Below are 15,300 nucleotides of genomic sequence, written 5' to 3' on the forward strand. Positions count from 1 at the left end.
ATAATACCGTAAGACAATTGCTCTCAAATAGAAAAATCTCAATAGATTATATAAAATCTAAAGAGAATATTACGGATTCGTTAACAAAAGGTTTAACAAAAGAGCAAGTGTATAGTTCATCGAATGGGATATGATTAAAGCCTATTACATAAGAGTCATCATAATGGTAACCCTACTTAAATTACAGGAGAACCCAATAATTAAGTTCAAAGGGACAACTAAGTTATGTATGGCTTGCTAGAAATCACCAAAGGATTAAAATTCCATACTCATTCCTATGGTGAGAGTGATATCTGCAACATGTGTTATATGCAGGGGTTTAAGGATAAGCTTTGCTTTTAATGATTACTTATATCTTGATTTAGGCATAAAAACCAAGACGAGTATAAGAGATACTCACAATAAGAACCACCTATATGAGTGTCGAACAAGGGCCAGTTCTATGAGAATGAAGAGGCTAAATTTTCTAGAAGCACTCATGAACAACCAGGAGCGTTCAAGGCCAAAATGAACACAACAGTGAAAAACACGATGTGTCAGAAGATATTTGTGTAAAATCAATTGTATTTGCTTATACAAACAGCTGAACAATTCAAGACATTGCGTCCATTGGTTAGCTAGTAAATCCGATAGGTTATCACAAAGGAAGGTTAAAGGCCGAAAGCTACCTATCATGATGCAAGATATTTTTGATTTATACTCTTTCGACAAATTCTACATATTGTTGCATTTTCCGTTATCATCATGTGGCACCCTAATTGTTTAATTAATTTTTAAAAAAAAAGTAAGTAAATAAACAAATAAATAGAAAGTGAAATAAAATAAAATATATGATTTTATAATTATACTCGCAAAAGTATTACAAGCATGGTATAGTAAGGTGATTAAAATATTTTCCTAGACCAAACTAAACCTAACCATAAAATTAATAAATTATGTGGGCTAAGGTAGAAATAGACTAAAGTTTAGATGTGTTGGCTGCACTGGAAGTTAAGTTGTCATTAGGCATGGAATGGCTTTGGTTAAAGCAAGCCACGTGGGAGGCTAAAAAGGCCAAGTAATGGAGCCTATAGGGGATGAATAGCTTCATAGGGTGGTGAATCAGCTTCTATGGGCCGGTATATAAGGAGTAGAGGCCTTGGCAAGACAAAACGAGATAGAAGAGAAGTGAAATAGTAAATAAAAGTAAGGAGCGCGGAAGGAATATATAGTAGGAGCTAATATTAAGGTGAGTTGTATTATACCTTGAGTTATTATAATATGTTTTCTATAGGCATGGAATGGCTTTGGTTAAAGAAAGCCACGTGGGAGGCTAAAAAGGCCAAGTAATGGAGCCTATAGGGGATGAATAGCTTCATAGGGTGGTGAATCAGCTTCTATGGGCCGATATATAAGGAGTAGAGGCCTTGGCAAGACAAAACGAGATAGAAGAGAAGTGAAATAGTAAATAAAAGTAAGGAGCGCGGAAGGAATATATAGTAGGAGCTAATATTAAGGTGAGTTGTATTATACCTTGAGTTATCATAATATGTTTTCTATATGTCTTGAGTTACCATAATATATTTTGCGAATGTTTTGAATTATCACAATTTATTTTATATCATTTATGTTTTATGGATATGTTAATGTTTCAATTACGTAGATTATTTTCTGAACTTTATTTATTTAAATTGAAACCCATAGATATATTTGTTTAAATTTTAAAAATTATTTGACAAAGATTTTATAGACAATTATGTTCTGTAAGTACCACCACGGGAGTCTCACGCCTTGGAAGACTTAAATAAACCTTTGGCCTCTATTTGGCCACCTTGTGGTCCTCTATTTGTCATGGATCCATTGACCCCTATTTAAATTGTCACTCCAATGACCCATGCTCTGTTCTGTTATGTACCGTGGTTATAGCTATTTACGTAATTTTTATTTCAATTTCTGCCACTTAAATAATTTATTTATGCAACTTAAATTATTTTAATGTTTTAGCTTAAATAACTATTCATGGTTGTTTTGTGCCCCTATATTCACAATATAATTTTTCTCACTCTGCTATGTGTTTATAGTTGTTACCCTTTTCAGGTGACGAGACTTAGTAGGATCAAGATGGGAGATAAACCACAGTATTTTTTTTTGTACTATTTGTATTTCTAATTGGACACCTGGAATAAAATAAAAGCCCAAATGATTTTGTTTGTTTCCTTTTAATAAACATTGGTACCAAATTATTTTATTTTGATTTATTTAATTTATCCGCTTGCGCTACGACTACAAAATTATTAGAATTATTTTATTCTTATCTTGTTGAGATGCCGAGCCTTTGGGTACCGGGTTTGAGTCGTGACAAAAGTGGTATCAGAGCTTTTACAAAAAAAAAAAACAAAACAAAACCCCGAGTGTCTATTAATATATATATATATCGTCATAAAATAAAAATAAATAAATACTATATTTTGTCCAACATCATAATTGTTTAATTATATATATATACTGTCATAATATAAAATAAATAAATAAAATATTGTGTCCAACATGATTTAAATAAATATTGGGTAGGCTAAGTTTTCCTGTGTTGTAGGACATGGCACACTAGGAAAAATTGATTTGGTTCGAGCCCCAAAGAGCGCATCTGGCCCCTAACTTATTGAAGGGATGAGGGGACTCAGAAAGCACTATCGAACAGACCTACCCCGACCTTGACTGACTCATGGAGAGGCTAGTATATTTGCAGGTCGACCTTGACGAGGACTACCTGTTTTGGAGACTTAGCCGGGCTAACACCCGAGAGAGATACATTGGGCCAACACACGTCGTCAGATTGGCACATCTGCATTTCTTGGTTGCTCCCTTACCCCTAGGCATTTCTTGGTTGCTCCCATACATTGGGCCGATACCCTAGCAGTCACATTCGCACTACTACATCTCCTCCACAGCACATTGTCTAGACCCCAACTGTGGACTACACTAACAGTACTACATACTTAGAGATACCTGTACAGCTCACTGGGCGGCAGTTTTGGGGATATGACCACGGTGTACCAACCTACATGGTCCAGGTAATTTGGCACTGTTTTGGGATTGAGCTCAGTGGATGGGAGTTTGAATCCCTCGTGCAGCAGGAGTTCCTATAGCTGTTCCATGGCCCAGTCTTCCAGAGCCAGTTTTTGTGGGGGCTTAGTGACCTATTCTAGGAGCATGACCGAGAGATGTTGCCGATCTTTTTTTTTTTTTTTTGGGAGCTCACAATGACTAGTCTAATCCTTTTGTTTTTGTATTAATAAGATAAGACACTAATTCTTGATTGTATTTTAAGTACGTTATAGTAATATGTTTTCTTTTGCATAAGTAAAAATGATATATGCACTGTTATAGTAACTTGAACTGTTATAGTATCTTGTGAATTATAGATAATTAAATGTATACTAAATGGTTCAAAAGAAAAGAATGGGAGTTCACTAACCGTTTTCACCTTGTAGTAATGGCTAATGATAGAAATGGAACCAGATCATTGGTCAGTGGTACTGATCCAATGGAGCAAATCTTGGAAAGAGCAGTTACTAGTTTTCTGCGAGCCCTACAAACCAACATTAATAGCGGATTGCCTGAACGATGAGAAAAACCAACTACAATAAAACAGTTCCAGGACTTGAAACCTACCATATTCAATGGCAGTACAAACCCACTAGTAGCAAAAGCTTAGGTCAGAGATATGAAGAAATTTTTCGCGCACTACCTTGCACAGAAAGGCAGAAAGTGACTTTCGCCACATTCACTTTCAAAGACGATGCACAAGAATGGTGGCTACTTACCCTGCAGAAAGAAGATATTGTGACTTGGACCAGATTCTTAGAGGTATTCTATGAAAATACTTTCCAGATTTGCTGCAGGAATAAAAAGCGTCAGAATTCATACATCTAAGGCAAGGAACCATGATAGTGGCCGAATACGAGAGCAAGTTCATACAACTGGCTCAATTTGTGACATACGTCATCCCTACCGAAGCTCGAATATTCAGGAAATTTTAAACAGGATTGGATGCTAAAATGAAGGACAAGCTGGAGGTTTTGAAACTAACAACTTATGCGGCGGTGGTAGATCAAGCATACATTGCGGAAAAAGGGATTAAAGCCTTGCACTCCGGGGAACCAAGCCAAATGAAGTGATTTTGGGAAAGAGATAATAGAAGACCCGGTGTCGCGCCTCCTAAAAGGGTAAATACAGGCACAACTAGTTCAAGCAATCAAGGTCCTACGAATCCCAGAGGTGGCGTCATTCCAACTTGCTTTACCTGTGGAAGAACTCATTGGGAACAATGCCGTCGAGACATGGGAGCATGCTTTAGATGCGGCCATTGCCAAGTTGGCCACTTGCTGAGAGATTGTCCAAAGCTTGCCAGTTCTATAGCCAGCCCCTCTGAACCAGTCCAAAAACCCGCGATACTTGGAGGAGTGAGGAATGACCAAAAACGCCAAGAAGAGACTTTGCCCTGGTACCTGGAAACCCTGAAGTTATTGTGAATGTTGTGTCAGGTAAACTTTCTGTTTGTGGTCACTTAGCCCATGTTATCTTTGACTCTGGTTCAACTCATTCTTTTGTTACACCACACTTTGTTACCAAGTTGGCGTCAACACCCGAACCCTTAGGATACATACTATATGTGTCTTTTCTTTCTGGAAACTCCGCCCTTAGTGCTGATGTGTACAAATCTTGTACTGTATTCTTAAAAAGGGAAACTTTACATGTAGACTTGATTCCCCTCTACATTAGTACCTTTGATGTGATCTTAGGAATGGATTGGTTAGCTGCCAACCACGCCTCTATTGATTGTGAAGCCAAAAAGGTCTTCCCCCAGTCACCAAACCAACTCGAGCTTGTCTTCGAAGGAACTGGAGTCTCTCCCCCTCCATGTGTTATATCCTTCATGACAGCCCAACGACTTCTAAGAAAAGGTTGTTGTAATTATATCTATTGTGTGATCAATACTCAACAAGAGGCCCCCACACTTGATGCAATCCCTGTGGTTCGAGAATTCCCAGATGAATTTCCTGAAGACCTACTTAGCACCCCGGTCGACTGAGAAATCGAATTTACCATTGAAACCCAACCTGGTACACAACCAATCTCAAAAGCCCCTTACCGCATGTCCATGACAGAATTAAAAGAGCTGAAGACTCAACTCCAGGAACTATTGGACAAAGGTTTCATTCGACCACATACCTTACCATGGGGAGCTCCAGTATTATTCGTAAAGAAAAAGGATAGCACGATGAGGTTATGCATCGATTACCGTGAACTAAACAAAGTCACCATTAAAAATTGATACCATTTGCTACGAATTGACGACTTGTTTGATCAACTGCAAGGCGCTCAAGTATTCTTAAAAATTGACTTACGTTCTAGCTACCATCAACTAAAAGTCAAAACGAAAAGCATCGAAAAGACTGCTTTCAGAACTCGTTATAGGTACTACGAGTTTCTCGTCATGTCATTTGGCATCACAAATGCTCCAACGGCCTTCATGGACCTCATGAATCGAGTATTCAAACCCTATCTTGACGAGTTTGTCATTATCTTCATTGACGACATTCTTATATACTCCAAAACGCCAAAAGATCATGAACACCACTTGTGAAAAGTTCTACAGACACTATGTGATTACAAACTCTATGCCATGTTGAAGAAATACGAATTTTGAATCACCAGTGTACACTTTCGCGGTCACGTCATTAACAAAGACGGCATCTTAGTTGATCCCCAAAAGGTTACAACAATTGTGGATTGGCCACGACCCACTAACGTGTTCGAGATTTGAAGCTTCTTGGGTCTAGCCGGCTATTACCGGCATTTCGTGCAAGATTTTTCGAAGATAGCATCACCCTTGACCTAGCTAACTCAGAAAAACGCACCCTTTGAATGGACCGACAAGCAGGAACGTTGCTTCCAAGAATTGAAGAGCAGACTCGTGACGGTTTCTATATTAGCACTTCCCGCTGAAACATAAGGGTTCATAATCTATAGTGATGCCTCATTCAATGGTTTGGGTTGCGTTCTATGCAAAATGGGAAGGTCATTGCATATGCCTCACATCAACTAAAAACCCACGAGAAGAACTGTCCGACCCACGATCTGGAATTAGTCGCAGTAATCTTTGCCCTCAAAATCTAACGTCATTATCTCTTTGGAGTAACCTCCGAAATTTACACAAATTACAAGAGTCTCAAATATCTGTTTACACAGAAGGAATTGAATATGAGGCAACTATGATGGCTGGAATTTATGAAGGACTATGATATAGAAATCCATCACAACCCCGGCAAAGCTAATGTAGTAGTAAACGCATTGAGTTGAAAGACGACCAAAAGTTTGGCATGTACCCTCGTTCTCTGCAAGATCAATGGGCTGTTCGCCAACATAATTATGGAACCCAAGTTGATTGAAGAAATCAGAGTCCGCCAATGTGAAGACAAACTTTTGAAAAAAAAGTACGATGAGCAAAAAAACATGCCCGATCCTGACTTTACGATGAGCAATGAGATGCTAAAATTTCATAATCGAATTTGTATACCCGACCTTCCAGAACTCAAGAAAAAGATATTGGTAAAAGCTCATTACTCAAGGTTTGCGATTTACCCTAGCAATACGGAGATGTATCACGATCTGAAGGAACGCTATTGGTGAACAGAAATGAAGAAAGACATAGTAAGCCACGTCTCCAAATGCCTGCTTTGTCAACGGGTTAAAGCAAAACACCAGAGGCCTGCAGGAATGTTGTAACCACTCCATATTCCTGAATGGAAATGGGAGTACATTACTATGGACTTCGTGGTCGAGCTACCGCAATCAGTCTCGAAGAATGATGCAATATGGGTTATTATAGATCGATTGACGAAGTCGGCGCATTTTCTACCAATCAAAATTATGTACTCCCTGTCTAAATTCGTCACTCTATACATTAAGGAAATCATTCGTTTGCATGGTACTCTAGTTTCAATTGTATCCGATAAAGACCCCCATTTTGTGTCTCACTTCTAGAACAAATTGCAAGAAGCTTTGGGAACCACTCTAAAGTTTAGTATGACTTATCACCCGTAAACTGATAGGCAATCCGAAAGAACAATCCAGACTTTGGAAGATATGTTACGTGTGTGTGTGCTAGACCTCAAAGGTAATTGGGATGATCACCTACCTTTGGCAGAATTCGCTTATAATAATAGCTATCATACAAGCATCAGAATGGCACCATACGAAGCACTGTGTGGAAGACGATGCCGATCACCTCTGTGTTGGATGGAAGTCGGAGACAGGAAACTGCTAGGACCCGAAATCGTGCAAATTACAAGTGATAAAATTCAACTCATCCAATAGTGAATTCGTACTGCTCAGAGCCACCAGAAAAGCTATACTAATACATGAAGACGGGACTCTTAGAATTCCAAATAAGAGATCATGCGTCCCTAAAGATCTCACCAACAAAAGGGGTTATTCGAGTTGGAAAGCAAGGAAAGTTAAACCCACGTTACATCGACCCATTCGAGATACTCGAAAGGATTAGCCCTGTGACATATCGCCTTGCGCTCCCACCCGAACTGTCCAATGTCCACAATGTGTTTCACGTTTCGATGCTTCGTCAATACCTTCAAGATCCAGGGCATGTTGTCGATTATGAGAACTTGGAGGTTCAAGAAGACCTCTCTTATGAAGAACAGCTTGTGCAGATTCTCGATCATCGTGATTAAGTCCTTCAAAATAAGACTATACCTCTTGTAAAAGTCTTATGGAGAAACCATCGTATCGAAGAAGCAACATGGGAAACTGAAAGTCAAATGCGAGCCAAATACCCACACCTCTTCGAAAACCAAGGTACATCAAGTTTAGGGACAAACTTGTTTTAGGGAGAGGAGAAATGTGGCACCCTAATTGTTTAATTAATTTTAAAAAAAAAGTAAGTAAATAAATAAATAGAAAGTTAAATAAAATAAAAATATATGATTTTATAATTATACTTGCAAAAATATTACAAGCATGGTATAGTATGGTGATTAAAATATTTTCCTAGACCAAACAAAACCTAACCATAAAATTAATAAATTATGTGGGCTAAGGTAGAAATAGACTAAAGTTTAGATGTGTTGGCTACACAGGAAGTTAAGTTGTCATTAGGCATGGAATGACTTTGGTTAAAGCAAGCCACGTGGGAGGCTAAAAAGGCCAAGTAATGGAGCCTATAGGGGATGAATAGCTTCATAGGGTGGTGAATCAGCTTCTATGGGCCGGTATATAAGGAGTAGAGGCCTTGGCAAGACAAAACGGGAGAGAAGAAAAGTGAAATAGTAAATAAAAGTAAGGAGTGCGGAAGGAATATATGGTAGGAGCTAATATTAAGGTGAGTTCTATTATATTTTGAGTTATCATAATATGTTTTTTATATGTTTTGAGTTATTATAATATATTTTACGAATGTTTTGAGTTATCACAATTTATTTTATATAATTTATGTTTCATGGATATGTTAATGTTTCAATTACGTGAATTATTTTCTGAACTTTATTTGCTTAAATTGAAACCCATAGATATGTTTGTTTAAATTTTAGAAATTATTTGACAAAGATTTTATAAATAATTATGTTCTGTAAATACCACCACGGGAGTCTCACGCCTTGAGGGACCTAAATAAACTATTGGTCTCTGTTTGGCCACTTTGTGAGTCTTTGTTTGTCATAGATCCATTGACCCCTGTTCTGATTGTCACTCCAGTGACTCCTGTTCTGTTCTGTTCTGTATCGTGGTTATAGCTATTTACGTAATTTTTATTTCAGTTTCTGCCACTTAAATAATTTATTTATGTAACTTAAATTATGTTAATGTTTTAACTTAAATAACTATCCATTGCTATTTTGTACCCATATGCTCATAGTATAATATTTCTCACTCTGTCATATATTTATAGTTGTTACCCATTTCAAGTGACGAGACTTAGCAAGACAGTATTTTCTTTTTTTGTACTATCTATATTTCTAATTGGACACTTGGAATAAAATAAAAACCCAAAGGACTATGTTTGTTTCCTTTTAATAAACATTTGGCACCCAATTATTTTATTTTAATTTATTTAATTTATCCGCTTGTTCTATGACTACAAAATTATTAGAATTATTTTATTCTTATCTTGTTGCGACACTAAGCCTTTGGGCACCGGGTTTGAGTCGTGACACTTCAAATTCCATTCATGTAGAGGATTGTAAGAAATAGTTTTGGAAAAATAGATTTTTCCTCAACTTTGATCTATTTTTTAGGTGGGACCCATGCACCAAAGTTGGCGGGTCTAAATGGTAACGTATTCTATGTCGCGTTGTGATTCACGTAGTATATTTGATTCCTCAAAACCATTATCAGGTGAGTGGAAAATTGAAGCCAAAGTGAGCTCCATGAAAATGGTGTATTGGTGAAATTTTCATTAACGTTTGAGTTAAAACTTGTCTCACATTAGTTTGGTGGACAAACTTTTGTGAGTTTATAAAGCTTGGATTTGCAACTTGGGGAGGGCCCCAAGGGATACCCAAGTTTTGTGAAATGGTGAGGTTATGGGCAAAGTGGGCTAGACCTATTGGACCCAAAATAAACACACACGCGCCACCGCCGCCTGTCCGGCCCAATACACACGGGGCGGTTGTGTGGTGTGAGGTTGAGTTGGGCTTGTCTGGCCCAATACAGGTCCATATCAAACAGATTCAGTATCTATTCGAAATTTAAACCCAACAGGTTCCTTACCTGTTCATTCAAACTGAACAGGTACAAATTCTCCTATAAATAGACAGACCCTCATTTGGATTTTGCACTCTAATTTTCATTTTTGTTGCTGTCATTGCTTTCCGTATATTGCTTCATTTATTTTTTTGTGAGAAAGTATATAAACACAAAGTGTGTTCAGTGTGCAAACAGTTTGTAGTGCTGCTACTATTTGTTGTTGATCATTTTATCCTGGGAGATAGACATCCACAATTTGAAAGAACCGTGGAGAGGACGAATCTGTCTTAAAGACACAGTGTTAAACACTGGACTTAATCAGAATTTTGTTCAATAAATATATAAGGTTAGTAATTAATTTACTTTATGTTTTTATTTATTTTTATCAGATTCTAATTTTGTTTTTGTAACAAAATAAGAATCTATTATTTTATTTTATTTTATTTTCTTTATTGGTTTGATTTTGTAATCAGACAGTCTCTTTTCTTCTTTATTTCTTCTGTTTATTGTTAAGTATATAAGAATTATTTGTTTTTAATACAGTAAAAATTGTCTAACAATTTACACAGACCACTGTGGGGGTATAACAATTTGATATCTTAGCTTATAATGCATAGACTCATGTCTGGCAAAAAAACAAGAGGTACATGCAAGCTTCAAATGCATTTGCCAAATAAGTACGGAAATGATTGTCAATTGCAATGGTGCATAAACGAACACCACTCACCCTCCACATGAACAACCCAAACTGTTCTTCATGTCTTTTTAATTATGGGGAATTAACAGGTTATAGTGTATATTTGTAAAAATAATAAATAAATAAATTATCATTATCTCTATCGCAAGAATAATTATTCAATAGTCTCAAACTACTATGTGATATTATTTATATGATAATCCAAATCAAAGTAAGAAATTTTACGAATAAATTATGCTGACTAACCTTTGTTAAGTAATTTAGAGATGAAAAATAACTCACTTGAGAGGTGTGTTATTGTCACTTGCTGATCAAAGATATCACGGAAATATTATACGTTATATTTTAAAAATATCTAATAATTTTTCATACCGTGACTAGTTAGATTCTAAAGACAAGCCATGCATGAAATCCCAATGATAATGTAAAAAACAAAAGTACATATACATGACACTCCCGTGATCTCCACTACGAAACATTTTCAACTACATAAAGAACAAATGAGTACTTGTGTTTATGTATGAATTGTTGGGTGATTATGTACTTTCATCAAATTCAAACCTATGTCAATTCTTAAACATTGCCACTGTGAAGTGGTGGATTTTATGTTATTCTCCTTTTCTTTTAATGGGTTTTTGGAGGAGGATTCTGTAACCAAAAAAAAAAAAAAAATCGTTTTAAATTTTATTTTATTTGATTTTTTTTGCCAACAAACAAGTTTTAGTCACATTATTACAAAATTTAGAACCATGGTTTGTAATTAAATGAGTGAGTTTTATGTATTTTGACACCTTGCTTTTGTCTTCTTAAGATATGCTGATTTTACCAACTCCAACTATCAGCAGCTTTGCAAATCTAGTTGTTGGTGTTTGTAGAGCATTATTATTCAAATCTAGTTCAGATTTCATTACCCTCTTTCCCTCCCACCTTGCTTTGTTTCAAAGATAAAATCCATGTTGCCCAGTCTGTTTTTTTGGCCAGACAATTGAAGGTAAATGCTATTAGTGTTTTTTTTCTTCTTATTTTGCGTGTTTTTTAATTTTTAATTTTTATTTTCATTCGTGTACCATAGAGGCCAAAATCCTAAAAAGAAACTATGCACATTTGACAATTTCTTTTAAAGCTGATAAAAAAAAAAATTCTAAATATACAATTTTAAAATTGATGATAAAATAATGCTTATTCAATAATAATTAAGGAATTAACGGTGTAATTAGCTTTTCTTTTTGCTTTTTCTATGCAATTTGCTACATTAGAAAATAACCTCAAATTTTCATGGTATCAATATTAATTTTCTACTTTAAAACAGATATGTTATTTTTTTACTTTTGACTAAGGGTTGGGAAGGATAAGTTATTTGGTAGTTTTGAAGTATTGTCACGTGATTTTTTAATAAAGTTGTATTTGATAAAGGAGTGAAATTTATACATTTGTATTAAGTAATTAAAAAATATAATACATGATGAATTATAATTGATAAAATATATACTTACGGGATGTACCAAAAACAAGGGGATTTTTTTTTAAGGTCCCTAATAATAACAATTTAGAGGCTAAAGGACACACAAAAAGATAGTGATGCCTTACGTCCCTGAAACAACTTGGCGCGCGTTTTTAATTATTTTGTGGACCAAAATACCCTCGCCAAAATCAACACAGAACCAAACTCATTCCGACGTCTCAGTTACATTCCAAACATCCAGCATCTTCACGAACAGGAGACCAGCAGAATTAGGGTTTCAACATCATCTGCACCATCGACATTACAGCTTCGTTATCCTCTCCAAAAATCATTCCCATTCCTTCCTCACAAATTTCTCTGACCTACGTTAAAGCTTCGTTTTCACGGCTCATCATCATCTCAGTCCATCTTCGTCACGTCGCATCTTCATCGCGGACCATATCAGCTCATCATTCAAGTTTCATCCTAACTCTGGTCAGTTTTTCTACAATACAACTAGATTTTCTCTGGAAACACAGTTAATAGCATTTTATAATAACCTTTCATAAATTAGGGTTTCAATTTCGTAATAAAAAGCTACCTGCATTTGAAAAAATTTATTTATGTGTATTTTGAACTTATTCTTCAACATGTTTGTTTGTTTTTATCTGTAAATTTCTCTGGCATTTGAATTTCTCTGATTTTTTATTAATGTAATTTTCTTCTTTCAATTTTCTCTGGCAAGTTTATTTTCACAACAATTTTTTGTGTTTTTATCTTATTCTTGAACATGTTTCTGTAATTCTGTCTATAAATTTTCCTGCTCCGTAAATTTCTCTGTAATATGTATTTTTAATTGCAATGTCTATCTTAATCTAGAATGTCTATTGCTTTCTTGCCTCTGTCTTAAGTTTCTCTGGTATTTATAATTTTCTCTGACCACATCACATCACTTTCCTCCCTTGTGTCTTTGTCATTTTAAATTTTCTCTGGAATTTTAATATTGTGGACTGGAATGAATGTTTCTTCTTGGAATTTTCTCTGCCATATGTACTTTGAGAAAAAGTTATTTCTCTGAATTTTGATCTTATTCTTGAATATGTTACTGTCATTTTGTATCTGAATTTCTCTGCTTTGTAAATTTCTCTGGAATATGTATCCTTCTCTGCAATGTCAATTACACTCTTGCCTCTGTCTTAAGTTTCTCTGGTATTTATAATTTTCTCTGGAATGAATGTTTCTTCTTGGAATTTTCTCTGCCATATGTACTTTGAGAAAAAGTTATTTCTCTGAATTTTGATCTTATTCTTGAATATGTTTCTGTCATTTTGTATCTGAATTTCTCTGCTTTATAAATTTCTCTGGAATTTTAATATTGTGGACTGGAATGAATGTTTCTTCTTGGAATTTTCTCTGCCATATTTACTTTGAGAAAAAGTTATTTCTCTGAATTTTGATCTTATTCTTGAATATGTTACTGTCATTTTGTATCTGAATTTCTCTGCTTTGTAAATTTCTCTGGAATATGTATCCTTCTCTGCAATGTCAATTACACTCTTGCCTCTGTCTTAAGTTTCTCTGGTATTTATAATTTTCTCTGGAATGAATGTTTCTTCTTGGAATTTTCTCTGCCATATGTACTTTGAGAAAAAGTTATTTCTCTGAATTTTGATCTTATTCTTGAATATGTTTCTGTCATTTTGTATCTGAATTTCTCTGCTTTGTAAATTTCTCTGGAATATGTATCCTTCTCTGCAATGTCAATTACACTCTTGCCTCTGTCTTAAGTTTCTCTGGTATTTACAATTTTCTCTGACCACATCGCACCACTTTCCTCCCTTGTGTCTTTGTCATTTTAAATTTTCTCTGGAATTTTAATATTGTGGACTGGAATGAATGTTTCTTCTTGGAATTTTCTCTGCCATATGTACTTTGAGAAAAAGTTATTTCTCTGAATTTTAATCTTATTCTTGAATATGTTTTGTCATTTTGTCTCTGAATTTCTCTGCTTTGTAAATTTCTCTGGAATATGTATCCTTCTCTGCAATGTCAATTACACTCTTGCCCCTGTCTAAGTTTCTCTGGTATTTATAATTTTCTCTGACCACATCGCACCACTTTCCTCCATTGAGTGTCTCTATCATGGTTAATTTTCTCTGCTTGTGTATGTAAATTTTTCTTGCATTTTAATATTATGAATTGAAATTTTCTCTGGAATGGAAATTTCCTCAAGAATGTGTAATTTTTTCCAGAATGTGCATTTTTCTCTGGTATGTTTATTTTGTTCAATTCTTGATTTCAATATGGTATACTTCTCAGTGCCATGTTTACATTACTTTGTTTATTTTATCTTTGCTAATTGTGGAATGCAAATTTTCTTTCACTTGCCATGTTTACTTTTTTCTATCATTCATTTTCTCTGGTATGTTTACTTCTATCTGTAATTTAAACAATTATTGAAAATTTCTCTCCCATGTTTATGATGCTGTGTTGATTTTCTCTGACATGTCAAATTTTCTGTAATTTTCCCTTATCTGTAATTTTCTCTGGCATCTCCAATTTTCTCCCTTATCTGTAATTTTCTCTGACATTTCCATTTTTCTCTGGGATTTAATGTTGACATCTCTATGCTTTAATCATTGTCTAGAAATGGCAAAACGTAAAGGCAGCGAAACACCGGAAACACCAAGCAAAAAACAGAAACTGTCTCAGTCTTCTTATGGACTAGGATAAAAAACCAGCAGCAAAACACTAGAAACACCAAGGAAGCAAGAACAACTCTCTCAGTCCTCTTATCATCTAAGATCAAAAACCAGCACTAAAACACCACAAACTCCTTCCCAAAACACACAAGTCCAAGCTGATGAAGCAACTAGCATCCAGATGAGTACCCCAACTTCAAAAGACTCAAGCTCAAGGGGGAAAAAACCTGTTAAACTCCACAGAAAGAGAGCTCACTACAGCATTCAATTCCGATCCAACCTCTCATCTGTCGTCTCCTTCTTTCAAACACTTAAATTCAGTTCAAAACATCTTCTAGAGCTTCAAAAGACCCCATTCTGGTATTTGATTCAAGCTCTAACCACTGGAAGGATGGATCCAAAGAAATCTAGGAAATCCGATGATGATGTAGTTGCCATAATCCAATGTTACAATGAAAAAACAAAAGCATTCACAGTTGGGAAGAAGAACCTGACCTTTACAACAAATGACATGACCTTGATTTTTGGTTTGGAAGGAGGTAAAGGAGCCATGTCATTAAGATACTCTAAAAAGCCAAAATCTGCATTCCTCAGGAGAAGATTCCAAAAGGACACAAGGCTCACTGGTCCTGTTCTTAAAAATGCCTTGGTCAAAGCAATGAAAGGCAAGCAACCAACTGACTTCAAAGATGTAGCAATCATTGTTACATTGTACTTGTGTC

General features: G+C 35.5%; 1 protein-coding gene across 1 annotated transcript; it reads left to right on the forward strand.

Moving 5' to 3' along the window:
• The first annotated feature begins 7,403 nt into the window (after window positions 1-7,403).
• Window positions 7,404-7,730, forward strand: LOC114297337 (uncharacterized). Its single transcript, XM_028241753.2, has one exon. The coding sequence runs from the start codon at window positions 7,404-7,406 to the stop codon at window positions 7,728-7,730; it is 327 nt and encodes a 108-aa protein (XP_028097554.2).
• Window positions 7,731-15,300: the final 7,570 nt, after the last annotated feature.

The sequence above is a fragment of the Camellia sinensis genome, chromosome 14 (assembly GCF_055761805.1).
Source record: "Camellia sinensis isolate YWXY chromosome 14, ASM5576180v1, whole genome shotgun sequence".
Classification (NCBI taxonomy): domain Eukaryota; kingdom Viridiplantae; phylum Streptophyta; class Magnoliopsida; order Ericales; family Theaceae; genus Camellia; species Camellia sinensis.